Genomic DNA, 21289 nt, shown 5'->3' on the forward strand with positions numbered 1-21289 from the left:
AAAAGTAGTTATAAGTCAAAATCAAAAATAAGTATCCAACTCAAACCAGTGCCCTTCATCGTAAAGGATTTCTTATTTACAAAAATAATATGAATATGAAAACTGTTCACGTGAACAAAAATCCAAAGCCAGTCTTCTATTATTTTGTATATGAAACAGAATGAGGTTACAACAACGGTCCAGGTTTTGCAGTAGTAATAACTTGTGAAGTTGTCAGCGTTTGCTTACTAGATCTGCTTGTGAGTAAGAAAACATTGCTTTTCTGAAATCAAAGGAGACCTCTGGAGTTCACAAATATGCAGTTAAATGTGGAAATTCAGAAGTTGCTAACCTTCACTCTGCTGAATGGGGTGTGGCTGATTTTTTAAACCATCTACCAAGTTCATAATTACTAATAACAGCCTTACTAATTTTATGTGTGTAAAATTTCTGAATTCAAGTGTGTGGGGCTGTACATGTGTGTGTGTGTGTGTGAGTGTGTGAGAGAGAGAGAGAGAGGGATATCACTGGACCAGAGGCCCAGGCTAATGCTCTTGGGGTTTGCATTCAAATAGCACCACAGCAGCAGGTGTAATTTAAATTCAATTAATATATCAGGATTTTTTAAAGTTGATCTCAGTAATGATGACCATCAAAATATCATAGATAGTCATTAAACCTATCTAGTTCATTAATGTCCTTTTGGGCAGGAAATCTGCCATCTTTACCTAGTCTGGTAACTCCAGATCCACAGCAACGTGATTGACTCTTAACTGCCCTCTGAAATGGCCTAGCAAGACACTCAGTTCAAGGGCTATGAGGGAAGGGCAACAAATGCTGGCTTTGCCAGCACGGTCCGCATCCCATGAATGCATAAAGAAAAAGAAAACATTTAATTCAGAGAAAGAAAAAGTGCATTTACTTCCCAATTTGCTATGCATGAGAATACTTCAATATGACTGACTGTTCATCCAGCTTGATAACATCAGTGTTACTGAATCCCGAGAAATCCCCTCCTTATGTTGGTGCCAGATGCAAACTGAGGTCAGGAGAAGAATTGCATTCCACAGAGACTGCAGCTTTCTTCAAGGTCAGTGGTGAGGATCTATACTTTGCTGCTGACCACATAGTCTAGGCCCAGTAAGTAAACTGCCCAGGAGACAGCAGGGTCACTTACTTTAAGGAAATAATCAAACAGTATATGCGGGTGCATTTATAAAATGTTCTATTTAAATTATACAATCAACTACGATAGTATAAAATATAGTTTAAAACAAAAATACAGTCGTTAATTCTCTGGTAAAGTTCACAATGTACATTTTACAAATAAAACCTTGTACCACCAAAGTTTTTCACATTCTAAAAAAAAAGTGATACAGTATTTCATTGATTATAAAATTACTTAGAAAGTTGTGCAACTCAAATCATTTTTGCTTCTGTGAAAGCATTTGTAATATGTAAAGCACGAAGGTATAAATGAACAAGTTTGTATAGTTTGTGATCTAACAATGCAGGCAGAATATTTACTGTGTTAAATGTAAACATTGTGAAACGGAGCGCAGTCAAGAATCTACCTATAAAAAGAGAACATGCAACTGCTGTACCATTTCAGTTATGGAAACAAGTGAACACTGGGCATTATTGCAATAAATAATTCACAAATTCAAAAAGGCAGGCGTGTTAACAGTGCATGTAACATATACCAATTGTTAGAAAAATCAATTACAGCTGAAGAGTTTGTCCCAAATAATATATGTAATTGCCATTAGATAGGTGCTAAATCATATTTTAAAAATTTGGCTAGTTGGAAGGTTTTATGCATTTAAAACTGTAACATATACAGTGCAGGAAAGCAAAAGTCACTAGTGCAAAATAATTATGAAAGGCCACAATGAGTATGACATTTGAGTATAAATATTAAACCATTATCTTAAGACACTATCACGACTTATAACAGCAGGTAAAATTTTCTTTCAATGCCCCCAAGTTGTGTTACTTCTGTGAGAAATTTAAACATCAGCTTCCTTTCTGGTTACATGTTAATCAGCTAAATTCAATGTTGGTGTTTAGTTTCATGTGCTTTCAACCTTGGTATTGTTGCAATTTTAATTTCTTAAAAGGTGTTTCAAAGATATTCAGATGAATAGGAAAAAAAAATGAGTTATGATAAGGATGTACAAATGAAATATCAATCTTTTTATCTTCAGTTGCTGACCAACAATATTTCCAGCATTTTCTGTTTTCATTAGTTATACTGAATAGCTTTGAATATTGAGAAGTAACATCCTAGAAACCACAAAACCACCTCTCTTCAGTCCATTATATACCTAAATGTGGAAAGACACACATTGGGCAATCTTCAGGAAACTGAATGATCAACAATCCATTTTAAACTTATCAAATGAGTTGTCAATTTTGGTCAGAGTTTTTCTGATGCGTAGGGCAGTTAGTCTCGCTGATGGGTTATGATACCAGCATTCCTTCATCACCTTTGCAAGAGATGTTAATGTCTGTTGAGAAAGATGCAATAAGGTTACTAAAATATTAATTACAATATTTAAAATATTCACCATTGCTACTCATGCAATTAGTCTTCCATTCTTCTCTAGAACCGTTGCTTTTTGAAACCCAAAGACAAATAATTTTTCCATATCATTGTCTCTGCCACTTATCTGATGACCAACTGTCCAGGAAGAGCATTTTGATTCTGTAGCTTGAGGAACTGTGTTATAGGTTTACAAGACAATGCAAGGGCCAAAGTCAAGAACTACTAAATCTTCAGATGATGCAGAGAATCAAACTCCAAAAGTGAAAATGCTGGAAAATCTCAGCAGGTCTGGCAGCATCTGTAAGGAGAGAAAAGAGCTGATGTTTTGAGTCCAGACAACCCTTTGTCAAAGCTTTGAGTACACCATAATTTGGTCCCAGTATAATTACCAGCTTTGACAAAGGGGCAGCTGGACGTGAAATGTTAGCTCTTTTCTCTCCTTACAGCTGCGGCCAGACCTGCTGAGATTTTCCAGCATTTTCTCTTTTGGTTTCAGATTCCAGTATCTTCAGTAATTTGCTTTTATCCAGACAATCAAACTGATCATTTCAGTGAAGCAATGAACACGTTCCAGGTATGTAACAACAATGGGCCAAAAAGAGAACATTTAAATTGCCCAAAAAAATCCTCAACTGTATCGCTTCCAGAAAAAAAACATCAAAATGTTCTATTGTTTGCGCCATGACATCAACAAGATGACCTTACATAAAGTTTTGAAAGTGCTTCCATGAATGGGGCTTGCAACTCTAAAGAAAATTCATGAACAATTTACTTGTGTACCCTTAATAGTGTAGAAATGCACCCTAAAATAAATAAGTCTGCTTCGTCAAGAACATAATAACCTACGTTGAACAAAAATCTATTTTATATTTCAATATTTTGATATTTCAATATTATGATGTTTTAGTTTCTTTACTTTTTCCCTCATGTTGTGGATAATTCAATTTTCTCACAATTATTCAAATACACATGTAACAAATCAAAGTGAAATAATTTTCACACTCAAACTTCTTCACGTCTTTGAAACATCATCTGTGGCTCGTGCTATAGTTTCTATACCAAGAAGATAACTTGCACTGGTGTCCTCATACAGCAGGTACTGAAGGGGCACATGCAGGTGCAGCAGGCAGTAAAAAAATTAAATGGTATATTGGCCTTAAGAGCAAGAGGATTTGAGTGCAGGGGAGTGATGTCTTGTTGCAATTGTACAGGATCTTGGTGAGGCCGTGCCAAGAATATTATGCACAGTTTTGGATTCTTTCTCTGAGGAAGGATGTTCTTGCCCTGGAGGGAGCACAAAGAAGGTTTACCAGACTGATTCTTGGGATGGTAGGACTGACGTATGAGGAGAGATTGATTTGGTTAGGATTGTATCTGCTGAAGTATCTCATAGAAACATAAAATTCTAACAGGACTAGACAGGGTAGATGTGAGAAGAATATTCCCGATGGTGGGGGTGTCCATAACCAGGGGTCACAGTCTGAGGATTGTGACAACACTGTGCCTTTGAAAAGCATTTTAGTCATGTTTCTGTGCAGGATGTTCTTAGCAGCCCCTTCTATTTTATCGGTGCCATTCTGTCTATAACCAGCATCCTCTATTGTTACTGCAGCAGCACAACTGATCTTAATTGTTACAATGTTTGTTTTAATCTGGACAATTGCTGTTCTGTTGTTTTTGAGTGTGCTTCCCTGGGATTTTGCACAGTAGGGTTTGATCAGATTGATTGACAGGTAGGATCATATGTTTGGGTGGAGCTAAATTTACCCAGAGAATTCAAGCTTAGCTGCTGTTTAGATGCTGCTTGGAGTTGAAAGAGAGCAATGCCTCACTTTTCTCCTCTCTGAAGTTGGAGACTGGAATCTGCCAGCAGATAAATTTCTTTCTCTGAGATTATGCTATATGAGAGCATTTCTTTCTCAGAGTTGTTGTTTGAGGATATATCCTTCTCTGGAAACTGCTATCTGGATCTCTGTCCAGAAATGTTAAAAGGCTAGAAATCTAGCACCACATGAACATACTTTTTTTTTGTATTAACTAATTCTGAAGAAGAGTATGTGTCTATGGCGATATTGTTCTCAAATGGAACTATTGAGATTGCTAGATAAGAATTATACTTTGTCATGTTTAAGTATTTTAATTGATAAAAGTTATGCTAATTCTTTTTGCTATATTCTAACTGTGTTCTTAAATATGACTGTGCACCTATTACATAACATGTATTACACTCAACTGAGATGCCCTGCCATGCCTTAACTTTACTTGCCCTTACTTTCAATTTATTCTACTTTTGATTACTTATATTATGTTGGTTCTTGTAATATATAGACTTGCAACATATTTGGAATATGAGAGTAATGAAACATTGATGATAAAATATCAGTACTTACTGGATCTGAAAACCATCTGTTAGGAATATTTGGTCTTTGTTGATCCACACAAATGACCTTTTTCATATCATCAAAACCAGGATCATTAGGAACGAGATCATAAAATGGAGGCTTATAATCTTCTACAATTCCTAGATAAAAAAACAAAATTTCCCTGAAGAATTACTTAATTAGGGAATAGAGACATAAAAACCGAAAGCAGGAGTAGGCCATTTAGCCCTTCGAGTTGCTCCACCATTCATTTTGATCATGGCTGATCTTCAAATTCAATATCCTCATTTCCCCCCCTTCCCCCCATATCTCTCAATACCTTTAGCTCCTAGAACTATATCTATAGAAACAATAAAAGAAAGATATGTGTTAAAATGCAGTGCTACCAATCAAGCGTTGCAATCAAAATATAACTGATAATAAAAAAATAAAAACTGGACCAGAAAAATAAACTTTATCCAGTTTTCTTGGATGCTAAGTCCTTCCAGCTGTCCACAGGGAAATTCACTGTGGGAAACAACTCAAAATTCAATCCATTTCACCATTTGTCAAACAGGTACAATGTGCAGTGGTTAGGTATGTAGGTTTAATAACAAAGAGAATTTAACATTTCATGAAACAAATGGGAAATGGCTTATTTATTCCTAAAATGAGTTGAAGTTTGTGTATTTATTTATTTAAGTTTATTTATTAGTCACAAGGTGGTTTAACAGTGCAGTGAAGTTACTGTGAAAATCCCCTAGTCGACACATTCCAGCACCTTCTCGGTACATTGAGGGAGAATTTAGCACGGCCAATGCACCTAATCAGCACGTCTTTCAGACTGTGGGAGGAAACCAGAGCATCCGGACGCAACCTGCACAGCCAGTGACCCAAATGGGAATCGATCCTGGGTCCCTGGCATTGTGAGGCAGCAGTGCTAATCACTGAGCCATTGTGTTGCCCAAATGAACATTATGGCTTGGGTTTTTCACATCAATGCTGTTGTGAAATGGCAGAGGAAGCCAAAATCCTGCCCCCGAACAAGGCACCAACAATTTTCACAGGAATAGGAATGGGACCAGGTCAAGATTTGTTCATAGACATTTTAGAGACGCCAATATAAAGCAGAAGCTGCCTCCAGTCACATCTGATTTTCATTAGCCAGGAGTGGGAAACACAAAGGGTGAAATTTTCCGGCTGTGCTCACCTCCACAGTTAGAAAATCCCACTTGAGGTAAACGGACCTTTGCACGGTTCGTGTCCCGCCCACTATGATTCCCGTGGTGGGTGGGATGGGAAAATTCCACCCAATGTGTGTAGATTAGATCTTGTTGCAGCAGCTCTACTTTGTGCCGTCCTTTGAAGAGGTGGGGTAAGCTTTTGGAGAAGTAGGGATAGGGTCCCAGGACACCTTTGGTGGAGGTGAAGTGCCATTTGGGAAAGGTATGATGCTCTTACCTTGTTAGGATTGTTAAAAGTGGAGACAATGGTGCATAAACCCATTGAAACAAGGGTCAAAGCCAACATCAAGCTGAAAAGCATTTAAAAACTCCTGTCCTTTAAATCCCTGAAAAAACTGTGTGAAGTTATTTAAAAAATGCTTGCTATTTCATTGTCTGTTGACATAAGACTGAGGCTATCAAACCACGTTAACGGTGCACGACTAATTTTACAACCTTCATTATTGAGTTTATCTACACACAGTGGCTGCCATTTCAGTTTGATTGACAGCTCCAAGTGATTATAGACTCTTTGAAGTTGGACAATGCATATTGGATAAAGCATATTGTTTTCTTAATTTATGTACTTTATGCCCCTTTATTAACAGGGGCATAAAGTACAAGAGCAAGGAGATTATGCTGAACTTATACAAGACACTAGTTGGACATCCACTGGAATATTGTGCACAGTTCTGGGCGTCATGGTAGAGGAAGGATATGAACACACTGGAGAGAATACTAATGAGGTTTACAAGAATGGTTCCAGCAATGAGAAATTTCATTTATGAGGACAGATTGGAGAGGTTGGGATTTTCTCCTTGGAAAGAAGAAGGCTAAGTGGAGATTTGATGGTGATGTTCAATATCATGAGGGGGGCTGGACTGAGTAGATAGTGAAAAACCGTTCCAGCTCACAAAAGGACCAAAAATGAGAGGGCATGGATTTAAAGTGATTTGCAAAAGAAGCAAATGTGAAGTCAGAGAAAAAAAATTCACAATGAGTGGTGCGATTCTGGAATTCAATGTCTGTAAGTGTGGTGGAAACAAGTTCAACTGCGACACTCAGGAGGGCATTAGATGATTACTTGAATAGAGACTATGTGCAGGGCTATTAGGAAAAGGCAGGAAAATGGCACCAAGATATAATCTCGTTTGGCAAGCCGGTGCAGACACAAAGGGGCAAATGGCCTCTTTCCGTGTTGTTACAAATCTGTGATTAAACAATTAAATGAAAGGTTTGTTTTCAGAGGATTATAGTTGAAGGAATGTAAATCTAATGAATGTATTTATTTATATATGTAAATATTTATTGAAACATTACAAAGATTACTGAAACAAGAAAGAAAACAGCTGTTGATAAATGTTACAAGCGTGATATTTATAAATAAAAGCCTAGATTATCTGGCGAAGCACATCACCCATTTTAGCACCCACCCGATTTTCATTCCCATTCTCCGAGACCAAAAGCCAGTTCAGGGTTGATATCGCGGGGGTTATTCTCCCAGCTCGCAGGGGAGAGGGTAGGGGTGGGGAGGAGGGGGTAGAGGTGGTTGGGGGTAGGGTGTGGGTGGGGTTCAGGGTAGGGGACGGGCGGGGTGGAGGGGGGTGGTGGTCGAGGCTCAAGACTGGCCTGCACATGTTCAGCGTGGGGAGGCAGTTGAACAGCAATCGGGCCATGGCGGTGTTGGAAGGCCAATGATGTGGGGGTCGAGGGGATGGCCAGCGAGCTGGAAGCTAGCAGTATGGGACCACTGAGCATCCGCTGATCTCGGCACTGACAGATCAACGCATGTGAAGTGTCCCATTCAACACTATGCTTCCAGCCTCTTCAATGGGAATAGGCCCCTCCCACTGAGTTTCAGCATGATTCACGCTGACGCCATTCTGCAGTACACAGTGAGGGATTCATTTTGAAATTGCCGCTGAAAAAAAGCAGGATTTACTCCAATTTTTATGCAAATTCTGGACTTAGAATTTTTTTGGATTTACTTTTAAAACCTGAAAATGGAAAACCCATCATGCAATGCAAGTCACCAAGTAGGAACAGCCATCAGTTTATTGGTTAAAGAATCAATTGTGATGAGGAGGGATGATGTACTAACCAAAGCATCAAATGAGGCCTTTTGGGTTGAGGGAGTTAAAAGAGCAAATATGTGGACAGAATTCTGCGTGTAAAAGTAATTGGGTAGGAATCATCGGAGATTTAAATATTCTCTTATCAATTGAGAGACAAACAGTCTGATCAGCACAGAGGGGGAAAGATTCTTGACTTGCATTCAAGAGAACTTTTTAAGCCAACACGCAACAAGCTCAAATGAGAGGGAGGGCAATTCTAGATTTACTTTTAGGGAATGAAGCAGGGCAAATGGATGAAGCAGCAGTGGGCACTATTTTGAAGAGTGACTATAAGAGTCAGCATCATTCTGGAAAAGGACAAAAGATAGAACTGGAGTAAAATTGGGAGAAGACAAATTTTTTAAAAAACCAAGAGATAAGGTAAGAGTGGATTGGATACAGCTATTAAAAGGGCAAACTGTGTCAGCTCAATGGGAGGCATGCTAAAAGTGAAATTCTACAAGCACAGTGTAGACATGTCCTCACAAAGATAAAGGGTGGCACTGACAAACCTAGAACCCCCTGGTTATCCAGAAGCATCCAGGCCAAAATAAAGCAGAAAAAGAAAGCTTATGATATGCAAAAATGACTTAATATTGTGGAAAGCCTAGAGTACACGAAGTACAGAGGTGAAGTAAAAGTGAGAATTAGGAAAGTAAAGGAGATGATACAAAAAATATTGGCAGGTAAGATCAAAGACAATCCTCAGATGTTTTACTATTATATTAAGAGCAAGAGAATAACTAAAGAAAGAGTCAGTCCTTTCAAAGATGTACATAGCAACTTGTTGTTTTATTCTGAAAATGTAAGCAGAGGGCTCAATGAGCACTTTGTCTCTGTCTTCACTAAGTGAGGGTTGATTCAGACATTCTGAAAAGGAGTGTGAAATATTAGATGACGTACTGGAAGAACTGACATCCTTGAAGGTGGATGAATCACCACGGCCAGATGGATTGCATTCAGGCTGTTGAAGGAAGCCAGGAAGGAAATGGTGAATACCCTTGAGGATCATTTTCCAATCCTCACTAGATACAGAGTGAGGTAGCATACGATTGAAGATCTGCAAATATTGTACCATTATTAAAAAGGGTGCGAGAGATAAGCCACAGAACTATAGGCTGGTCAATCTGACTTTGGTGATGGACAAATTATAGGAAACAATTCAGAGACAGGATAAATTGTCACTGAGGAAGGGCACAAATCGATCAGGGGCAATCAGCACGTATTTGAGAGGGGAAGATTGCGTCTAACTAACTTAATGGAACATTTTGAGGAAGTAACAAGGGTGAGGGTAATGCAGTAGATAATGTCTAAATGATTTTCAGTAAGGCATTTGACATGATCCCACACAGCAAACTGGTCAGAAAAGTGAGATCTCATGGGATACAGGAAAGATGGCAGGATTCAAAACGGGTTCAGTGACAGGAAACAAATAATAATTAATGGTTGATGGATGTTTTTGTGAATGGAAAACAGTTTCCAGTGGGGTTCCACAAGCCTCAGTGTTGGGGCCCCTGCTATATATTAACGATTTACATTTAAATGTGAGAGGCACAATTGGGAAATGTGCAGATGACACAAAAATTGGCTGTGTGGTCGATAGTGAAGAGGATAGTTGTCAATTCCAGAATTATATTCATGGTTTGGTTGAGTAGGTCGGGAAGTGGCAATTAGTTTTTTTAAGCTTATTTGTATCAGAGGTAGGCTGATATTAACACCTCAATAAAGTTGCTGTGAAAATCCCCCAGTCGGGTACACAGGGAGAGAATTTAGTATGGCCAATTCTCCTAACCAGAATGTGGGAGGAAACAGGAGCACTCAGAGGAAACCCATGCAGAGACAGGAAGAAAGTGCAAACTCTGCACAGACAGTGATGCAAGCCAAGAATCAAATCCGGGTCCCTGGTGCCGTGAGACAGCAGTGCTAACCACTGTGCCAGAATTCAATCCGGAGAAGTGAGGAGGAATGCATTTGGGAAGGGAATACTCAGTAAACAGGAAGATATTGGGAGGAGTTGAAGAAATGAGAGACCTTGGAGTGATTGTCCACAGGTCATTGAAGGTGGCAGGACAAGTGGACAAGTTGGTCAAGAAAGCTTCCTTTATTGGGCGAGGTATTGAATACAAAAGCAGGGATAAAATGCTGGAACTGTAAAAAATGCTGGTTAAACCACGGCTGGAAGTTTTGTGCATAGTTCTGCTCACCACATCACAGAAAGGACACTCTGGAGTGAGTGCAGAGATTTACAAGAATGCTGCCAGGGTTTGAAAATTGCATCTATGACAAAACATTGTATAGCATTGGGTTTTCCTTAGAACAGAGGAGGGTAAGGAAGTAACCTAATTGTGGTATACAAAATTACGAGGAGCCTAGACAGAGTGGACAGGAATAATTTGTTTTCCCAGCTGAGGGATCAATTACTAGGGGGCATAGGTTAAAGGTGATTGGTAGAAGGATTAGAGGGAAAAGTGTTTTCACTCAGAGGGTGGTGGGCATCTGGAATTCACTACCCAAATTGGTGGTTGAGGCGAAAATCCTCAACTCATTTGAAAAGGTATCAGAAACTGCAACTGAAATGCTGTCACCTGAAAGGCCACAAACCAGGATCTGGAAAATGGGATTAAAATGAATGGCTCATTTATTTTCTTCCTTTTTGGCCAGTGCAGACACATTGGCATGACTGTCCTCTTTCAGCACCATAGTTTTCTATGGTTCTATTTAGTACGGGTATAGGTCCTTCCTTCTGGCAAACTAGCTTAAAAGCAATTTTTGAAATACATACATGACAGAGTATTTGAACAAGTCCTTTGTATTCAGGTAACACACATCCAAATATAAAGTCTATATTAGTCAGGTGCTTTATTTTCTAGGTTATGCAGTTTGAAAATAAATAAGTTGGTAAAACTTCTGGGAAATGTGAAGTCTCAGCATTAAATGGAATGATAAACCAAAGTGAAACTTCTCAGAAATCAAATCACCAAGTGCATCACAGACTAAGTGCAACGATAGAAATAACACATCCATGACATTTGGAAAGAGGAAATACAATCCATAATCAATGATTCAACAATGCCATTAGTGCTAAAGATTCATACCTGACATGCTATTTCTGTGAATACTTGGAAATCATCAAACCTTCAGCTTAAAAACTAGTTTTAAATTAATTATTTTAATAAAACATAGGAAAACACAAATTTTTTAATGTAAGGTTTTAATAAAATTACTTATCTTTAAGAGTTCTACATCGATTTGAAGTAACATTTCAGGATTGTGCCATAGCTATCTTTTTGAATAGTTCAGTTTGAATTTATGCTAGTGAGACAATGAACAGTTAAGGCTGCCTGGGAACAGGAAGGCCACAATGAATTGGTCTTGTTGAACTAAATAACAAAACGTTGCCCAATTGCATCTGCCTTAATTACACCACCTGTAATTGAAGGCTCATTTTAAGCAAAAGGTTTGAACTTTGTATGACACCCTACCATTAGCAATTGTCTGGTAGCACAGAACTTGAGTAATGTGAAAAAAGACATTCTTTTTGAGGCTTTTCATCTCAGCTCTAAGTGGTCAAGGCATTATCCTGAGGAATGAACCACGATCACTTATTTTTGTTTAGCTGAAACAATTTATGTAGAAAGAACATGTACACACCTTGCACCTAAATATAAGGGTGACTTGCGAGGGTAGTCTAACAAATGGCAGATACCATTAGCTGCCTGGCTACATAGAAATCTAGACGATTATCTTCATGCTTAGTATGCGTCACAGCACAGTATCAGTACAGATGGAGGTCAATTACTGCAACGTACCTAGCTGAGTTTTTTGTAAAGCCTTTCCATTTCAAACCATGCCGGGGCTGTTATCCCCTACACTTGCTTTGGCTCTTTTAAAGCTTATTTGAATTCTTCTCCCACTGCAGTGTCTGTAAAGGCATTTCATGCCATAACAATTCTCTCCATTAATATGAATTCTCTCTGCTATTCTACTGATTTTAAATTTACACCATTTAGTTACTGAATCGCAGCAGAGTACAAATAGCTTTCTCCTATTTACTTTATCAAAATTCTTCAGATCGCCTGTTAACCCTGTTTGCTTTAATGAATTGCTGTCGTTTCTCCACTCTTGCTCATTAGAATTCAAAAACTGGAAATGATGCACACTGCATTCATTTATTGTGAAAACAGTCAAATTAAATTTGACAGTGTTGGGTGATAGATAAGCTACTGATTTTGTTTTTTAAAAACCTAATCATGTTTTTAAAAACTGGATATATCAAACTCCACGCCCTTCAGCACAACATTCAAATTGGATTCCTGAAATATATATGCAAGCGCACTCATGGAAGTGATTCAGCGTCACAGGAAGAACATGGGTACACAACATAAAGTGTCCAATTCTAAAGGAGCAGAGAGATGTGGGTACATATGCATAAACCATTGAAAATGACAGAACAGATTGAGAACACAATTAATAAAGCATACAGTATCCTACACTGTATTAATTAATAGAAACACAGAGTACAAGAATAAGGAAGTTATGTTAAGTTTGCATGAACACCGAACGGGATTCTCCGTCCATTCACACCAGCGAGATTCTCCTGTCCTGCTGCGGTGAATAAGACGACAAAGATTTAAGATAATTGGCAAAAGAAGCATCGGAGAAACTTTTACATAGTGAGCAGCTAAGAGCCGAAATGTGCTACAGGTTCAAATGAGACATTCAAAGGGAGTTGGATTATCTGGGAGAAAGAAAAATGTGCGGTGCGCTCCAGGGAGAAGGTAAGGGAATAGCAACAGGTGAACTGCTCAATCAGAGAGCTGGTGCAGACTCAATGGGCCAAATGGCTTCATAGAACCCTACAGTGCAGAAAGTGGCCATTCAGCCCATCGAGTCTGCACCGAACACAATCCCACCCGGGCCCTACCCCCATATCCCTACATATTATACTCACTAATCCCTCTAACCTACACATCCCTGGACACTAAGGGGCAATTTCTTAGCATGGCCAATCAACCTAACCTGCACATCTTTGGACTGCACATCTTTGGCCTCCTTCTGTGCTACATACATTTTGTGGTTGAGTGAAGAGCAGAGCACATACCATGAGGAGCAGAATGCAATTTAAAAATTCAAAGTTAAAATGCAACTTGAAACTTCAATTATACCACTTGCCTCAGCCTACTTATTAACTGGGATTTAGCACAGAGATGGTGACCCCACCCAATGGTTGGAAAACCAGAGCAAGACCGTGTCCACCAGCGCTGAAAGCCATTACGGGATTTTGTCATCAGGCAATGAATCATCTGAGGTCATGGCTTTTTCCCCAAGGCAGGTCCTTCCTTGGAGAGCTGACAGCCAGAGGACTGAAAGCTCTTCAGTTCCGACAGTACTACCAGGAGCAATAGCTAAGATAGGCCTCAGACCAGGATTGGAGGCCTGGAATGAAGGTGTGGAGTGGGTCCATCGGGGCCAGTTAAGCTTGCCCTAGTGACTAGGTATTAAGAGGTTAAGGAGCAGCCTTTGCCAGTGCTGGGGTGACAAGGGGCATAAGGTATTTTAACAGGATGGACCCCCTCAGTCCAGTCAGGCAGCATGGTATACCAGGCAACTTAATCATGTAATATGACTCTCACCCTCTTGGCAACATACCAGCAACAATGGGAAGAGAACCTTAAGGGACACTTAAGATCCTCAATTAACCCAAGGGCAAGCAGCATGGGAAAATAGCAACAAGATAGGCAACAAGGAAGATACACATCCCAACCGATTTTACATCCCCCAGCCTACTGCCTGGAGAGAGGTTGGGTGGCATATCATTTCAGCTATGTGCTAAATAATGAACCTCAACAACAATAATTATTTAATTTTCCCTAAAGATTAATAACATTTAATAGTTATTTGAAGGATTTTCATTGTGTGTGAATATTATATGCAATTTGAATCTATATTGTCCACATATGCAGCTTATGCAAATTGAAAAGCAGAGAAACAGAAGTCCCCTGTCTGGCTTCTGCAGTAGATTGAAACACGAATTAGCGCATAAGAACATAAGAAATAGGAGCAGGAGTAGGCCATCTCGCCCTTCGAGCCTGCCCCGCCATTCAATAAGATCATGACTGATCTGTCGTGGCTCAGTACCACATTCCCGCCCTCTCCCCATAACCCTTAATTCCCTCTCTTATCAAAAACCCATCAACCCGCGTCTTAAAAATATTTAGCGAGGCAGCCTCCACCACTTCAACGGGCAGAGAATTCCAGAGATTCACCACCCTTTGAGTGAAGAAGTTCCTCCTCAACTCCGTTCTAAACCGCACCCCCCTTTATCTTGAGGCTGTGCCCCCTAGTCCTACTGTCCTTTCTGAGCGGGAAGAGTCTCTCCACCTCTATCCTATCCATCCCATTCATCATCTTATATGTCTCAATGAGATCTCCCCTCATTCTTCTAAACTCTAACGAGTACAAGCCTAGTTTATTCAGCCTCTCCTCATAGCTCAACCCCCTCAACTCCGGTATCAGCCTAGTAAACCTCCTCTGCACTGCCTCCAAGGCCAAAATATCCTTGCGTAAGTGCGGCGACCAAAACTGCACACAGTACTCCAGCTGCGGCCTCACCAATGCCCTATACAGCCGCAGCAAGACCTCCCTACTTTTATATTCAATCCCCCTCGCTATGAAGGCCAGCATCCCATTCGCCTTCCTGACCACCTGCTGCACCTGCAAGCTGGGTTTTTGCGACTCATGCACAAGGACCCCGAGGTCCCTCTGCACCGTCGCCTGCTGCAGTTTTTCGCCACGTAAGTAATAATCCTTCCTACCATTATTCCTACCAAAGTGGACCACCTCGCACTTGCCAACATTAAATTCCATTTGCCAGTTCCTGGCCCATTCGCCCAGCCTATCTAGATCCTTCTGTAGACTCTCCACACCCTCCGCACAATTTGCCGTTCCCCCAATCTTGGTGTCATCAGCAAGTTTCGACACCATACACTCGGTTCCCTCCTCCAGATCATCTATATAAATGGTAAAAAGCTGAGGCCCCAGCACCGACCCCTGGGGCACTCCACTAGTCACCAACCACCAATCCGAATAGCACCCATTGACCCCCACTCTCTGCCTCCTATTTGACAACCAATCCTCTATCCACGCTAACACCCTACCCCCAACTCCATGTCCCACGACCTTCTGCAATAACCTCTTGTGAGGTACCTTGTCAAACGCCTTCTGAAAATCAAGAAAAACCATATCCACCGGCTCTCCTCTATCCACTGCCCTAGACACATCCTCATAGAACTCCAATAAATTTGTCAGACACGACTTCCCCTTAATGAAACCGTGCTGCGTCTGCTCTATCAAGCAATTCCCCTCAAGATGCCTCGCTATTTCCTCCTTGATGACGGATTCTAACATTTTACCTACCACAGACGTTAAACTAACCGGCCTATAATTCCCTGCCTTTTGCCTGGCACCCTTCTTAAACAACGGCGTAACATTAGCCGCTTTCCAATCTTCCGGCACTTCCCCGGAATCCAGCGACGTCTGGAAAATAACCACCAAGGCATCCACTATCACCTCCGCCATTTCTTTCAGAACCCTTGGATGCATGCACAATTGTAAATAAATGCAGAAGTGCAAATAACGTATTTTTTTTAAAAATCACTTGGGAAAATATACTGTACAAAAGGTTTTGTTTTACTTCAAGTAATCACCAAATCACACTCATGGGCTGCAATTCTCCCATCCCTCTGGACTAACGTTTTAGCGCAGTGGGCTAGGAGTGTCATGGGGTTTGTGAACACGTTCACACCCCGGTAGCATCTCCCAGCACCGGATTTCTGGCGGTGTCTGCTCTGCATCGGAAATCGGCCCACGCCAGATTGGTTCACTCCAGCGGGGATTACTATAGCTCCCTGCTTTTGGGGTACTAGCGGCCCAACCCTGCTGGTGTGAAGGAGGGGCAATCAGGGCCCCCAAATGGCCAGACAGTGGCCCTTGGGCATTGCCACCCTGGCAGTGCCAGCCTGGCCCCCACCACTGTCACCTTGGCACTGCTCACTGGGCACAGGGCAGTGCCAGGAGGCAAGGCATATGGGGGTCCTAGGGGGAGGGGCCTAGGGGGCAATCAATGGAGGGGCCATGCTGCCACTCTGTATAGGGATCGGTAGAGGAAGGAGGGATGCCAGGCCCAGTGATCAGGGCAGGCAGCTGGGAAGGGGAGGTGTTGGTAAGGGCAGTGATCGAGGTTGGAGAGCCAGCATTGCAGCCAGTGATTGAGCACTTCTTGAGCATTGTGGTATTGCCACTGGACTGGGAATCCAGAGACTCAGGATAATGTTCTGGAGGCCCAGGTTCAAGTCTCACCACAGCAGGTAGAATTTGAACAATAAAAATCTGGAATCATCTGGTTCATTAATGTCCTTGAGGGCAGCCATCCTTACCCGGACTGGCCTACATCTGACTCTAAATCCACAGCAACGTGGTTGACTTTTAACTACTCTCTGAAACGGCCTCTCAATTCAAGGGTGATTAAGGATGGGCAATAAATGCTGCCAAGTCAGTGATGCCCACATCCCATGAACTAATAGAAAAAGAACTGTGTGGACAATCAACAAGGTAAGTCACTGTATTGTTCTCTCAGTTGTGTTTTACAATGTCTGACACCAAATACTGTTAATGGACATTTTCTGGAGATAACTACTTTCATGACAACTTTGTGCAACATGCTTTGAGATATTATCAATTCATCATTTCACATTTTGTCCAACCACATAAGGTAGCTCAGAAACAAAGTAATGAACTGTGTCATTGTTCACTTGAACCAGCAGAAAGAATACCAGGGAAATTCAAATTGTAGTTATACTTAATTGTAATCTACATAAAAATGAATTTTGTACAATTGCATGTTAAACTCTTTAATGAAATCAAAAGGCAAAATACACACACACACACACACACACACACACACACACACACACACACACACACACACACACACGTCATAAAAACTAATCAGTAAGTACTAAACCAAGCTGTACTCTTTGTGTACTTAATAATGGACATATGGAAAATGTGTTTGCAAAACAATGATAATATTCTTTACAAAGATTATTAGATGAATCTAAAATGCCTTCTAAGCACTCACCATTGCTAACTGTTCTCCTTGCTACTTCCCACAAGACTAGACCAAAGGCCCAGATGTCAACTCTCCTATAGGAGTCAAACAGATTCACTTGGACTGTTTCATCCAATACTTCAGGTGCCATATATCGCTTGGTCCCTACCCTGGGATTATTGCCAACATCTAAGTGATTAGTGCACTGGGAGTGCATCACAGCAAGCCCTAAAAACAAATACAAAGGCAGAAAGTTATAACAAAATTTCACAGTGTACCATCAGGGATTAACAGTCTGAAAGGCCTCTTGGAAAATGTCTTTGGTGTCAAAAGTACCGCACACTGGTTCCCTGTATTAGCCAAAAGTTACCAAGCACTGCAGAATTAAAACACATCTCTGTACCACAAGTTGAGGTCTGGTCTTTGAGCTTACTATCTGCCTCTCAAATTTGCCTCTTTGTCTGCAGATACCAACATAGCACAAATCCTTAAAAGTAAACCCCACTGGAGTTGTTGGCAAGCTTCAGTGGAAGGGCAAAGCAGTGGGTTGTGTCTTATTCAAAGGCACTTAATGTCTGATTGACGGATCTAGAAAGGGGAGACCTGCCCTGAGAACGGACCAAAGGGACTCCATGATAACCTCCCACACTCTGAGCACTGCAGAGTACTCTCACAAGATTCAGCTCAAAAGTCTGTGGGCGGGGCCTATTCCCATTGGAGAGTCTGGCAGCATAGCGCTGAACGGGCCACTGCGCATGTGCTAATCTGTCAAAGCAGAGATCGGCACATGTGCAGTAGCCTCACACTGCCAGCTGGCAATGCACAGGGAGCATCCCCGCTTACCCCTGATCTCTTGGGGGGACCTCCACTCAGTCCAGCAGGCTCGGCCGCCAAGTCCCCGTTATTAGGGAGCTGTTGTAAACCTCGCTGGAAGAAACCATTCTGGGAAGGGGGAGGGGGCTGGAGAGACACTAGCGGCGCAGGGATTTAAGTCCCAAGCCCATTATTGGGATTGAAATTATAATTTTAATATTTAAATCAGCTCTGTGCCGATTTCCGGAGGCCACGACGCCCAGCGTGGAGGCAGCTAAACGGCCTCTGCTGATGTCTCCAGGCACAGCGGGCTGGGAGAATCATCACCCCCCCATCCCTGGTCTTCTTTCTAGGCTCTTTACCTGTTTGTGCCAGGAATAAAGTAAAAATAATGGTTGATAGTCTGACCATTAATTTGAAAAAGGGTATTAAAAAAATTTCATTCAGCAAACACTGGCAGCAGAAAAATAAGACAAATATTTAATGTAATTACTCATGCTGCAGGATGAACAAGTGACCAGCTCCAAGCCCAGTGTGGACACTTCTCAATAATGATCTGCAAGGAGTTAAAATACATCCCATTCCTCTATATGAGGAACTATCAACCCTCGACCCAACGCCCAAAGTAACATCGATAACCAGGGGTTTGAATCACGAGGGTAATATCCCACCAGTCTCACCAATGAAATACAGCCTTTCACCCTTCAATGACTTGATGCTTTAAAAATAAATGTGCAATAGAACATAAGAAGTAGGTTCACAAGTGGAGCATTTGCTCCTTGGTCCTGCTCTATCATTCAATAAGATAATGGTTGATCTGACTGTGAGCTTAACTCCTCTTTCCTGCCTGCCCAACACCCCATATCCCTCAATTTCCTTGTAGATTTAAGGTCTAATCATTAATTAATCCTATTTCACTACACGGTACCAGGTCTGAAAGAGCCAATAGTACAAAGTTATTTTTGATTTGCTAGTACAATAAAAAAGAATCAGACCATATAATATTGCCCAAAATTTTTTGCATTTTTTTTTGCAGAACAAAACTAAAATTAATCAGCAATCTTACGAAGAATATTTCCTCAACTTCAGAAGTACATCTTTTACTCTTAAGTGCTTGGTGATGTTCAGAAGTTGTAAAAGACACAATATAAATCTAATTTTTTCATTGGTGAAGCTGCAAACCTGTTGCTTCTTATTCTAAAGTGATGTATTTTGGTTTAAAAAAGAAACTTTCCAAGCACATTAATCTTAAAAATGCATATAGCCCATATATAACTGGTACCATGGTCATAATTCTCACTGAAAACATGGGCCAGATTCTCCAATCTCATTTGCCCTGCCACCACTGCCAGCAAGAACAGAGAATTTGGCACTCAGCCAAACCTCCGTTCACTGCCGCGGGACTGGTGAATCCCAGTCACAGGCGAGGTGGGAGAACTCCAGTCCATTATCTTCGATGTCGAGAGTGCTTACCCAAATCCGCGATGCAGCACTGCCCATTCTCTTTAACAAGGATGTTTTTGCTTTTAAGGTCTCGATGCGCAATTGCAACTTTCCCCTGTGTCCCAATGATTTCTGTGTGCAAGTGCGTGAGACCACTGGCAATGGACAGTGATATTCGCAAGGAACCAACAGCATCCAGAGTTGTGTGCTGCAGGTAGTCATAGAGGGATCCTGCTTCATGATAATGAGTAATCAGCCACAGTTGTGTGCTAGAATTTCTGGACGTCATGTCAGAGGCAATGAAACCTATAGAAGTAAAAGAAACATAAGCATTGAGCAATATTCCACAATAAATCTGAATGGTATTTTACGTGGGTATTACATGTTAAATAAATGCCACATGCGCCAATAGTTACTTTGGGAACTATCATTCTTTAACTGTGTATAAATAGCAGAACGACTTCCAAGCCAGATGGGAGAGAAGAGGGTTGAATTCCTAAAGTCAAAGTTTAAGGAGCTAGGGAATAAGCTATAACCAGATAGGAAATAATATGCAAGATCTCAAACATAGTAAGCTTCAAATTACTTTCAAAAAATTACTCCCACAAGCAAGAGTAGAAGCAGGAGGGAAAGGGACATTAATGCATGTGGCTAGAGGCTTGGAGCAAAGATGATTTCAGATTCCGGCGATACTGCGACCAGTTCTGTGGCAGGAGGGGCCAGTTCGAGATGCAGCAGTTGCACCTGAACAGAGTTGGGACCAATGTCATTCTAAGCATTGTAGGAGACCGAAATAGTACAGAATTAGGTTGGATCATAGAAAATACAAAAAAGATGTCTGGTATTGGAATGCATGCACGTTAGTGCAAGAGTGGTTAATATGGTTTGGCGAGTTGTACTGCGAATAGCCAGGTTGGAACACGATGTAGTGGCAATAGTTGGGATAGATCTTACAAGGGCAGGATTACATGCTTAATAGTCAAAGGCGCAAGATGTTCAGGCACAAAAGAGAGTGAGAAAAGTTGAAGGGGTAACAGTTTGGATTAAGGAAAATATTGGTGCTGGAGAAAATGTCCATGAGAGTTAATGACTGGAATCTGTTTGATTGGAGTTAATAAAGAATAAACAAGCTATTGCACTGCTCAGTGTATTTTATAGACAATCAAATAATGAAGAGGAGGGAGGGAAGCAAATTTGCAAATAAATTACTAGAGGCACAAGAACTATGGTGCGTGTTACAGTTCATTGAGGAAGCTGGAGTTGCTGTGGCAACGTGCATTTTTACATACGTATTGCAGGCAGCAGCAATGGATTGCTTTCGTAGAATAGGAGGCTTAAACTTTATTTCCACCACATGGTTGACCAGCAGTCTTACCCACTCTGTGCTGGAAGGATTTGCAGCTTAATATTCAACCTGTCTGACCATGTTATAAATGCACCTTCCTTGTCCAACAAATCCTAGGGTGGAACTCCTACCCCACAGCTTTTGTTTAACAGGCAGGGACGCTACCCACAGACCCCACAATTCTCCATTCAAGAACTACAGCAGTAGTGATATATATATATAAAAGATTAATAGATTTCTGATTAACAATAACATAACTGATTATAGAGACAGTGAGTGTAAAAGGCATTGAAGTGTTTGATCAGCCGTGATCGTATTAAATGAGAAAGGCTGTTGATGGGCTGAATGGCCTCAT

At 41.0% G+C, this 21289-nt stretch overlaps 1 protein-coding gene across 3 annotated transcripts in view; it reads right to left on the reverse strand.

The window, feature by feature from the left end:
- Nucleotides 1-1187: 1187 nt before the first annotated feature.
- Nucleotides 1188-21289, reverse strand: part of LOC145350137 (activin receptor type-1-like) — an 85811-nt gene continuing 65709 nt past the window's right edge. For all 3 annotated transcript variants that reach the window (XM_080199105.1, XM_080199103.1, XM_080199104.1), the window contains 4 exons: nt 19620-19895; nt 17364-17561; nt 4918-5048; nt 1188-2489 (listed from right to left, as the gene is read on the reverse strand). In XM_080199105.1, coding sequence (XP_080055231.1) covers nt 2355-2489; nt 4918-5048; nt 17364-17561; nt 19620-19895 — 740 coding nt within the window. In that variant the 3' untranslated portion in view covers nt 1188-2354. The remainder of the gene's footprint in view (nt 2490-4917; nt 5049-17363; nt 17562-19619; nt 19896-21289) is intronic.

The sequence above is a fragment of the Carcharhinus amblyrhynchos genome, chromosome 11, assembly GCF_965287045.1.
Source record: "Carcharhinus amblyrhynchos chromosome 11, sCarAmb.v2.hapA, whole genome shotgun sequence".
NCBI classification, from domain to species: Eukaryota; Metazoa; Chordata; class Chondrichthyes; order Carcharhiniformes; family Carcharhinidae; genus Carcharhinus; species Carcharhinus amblyrhynchos.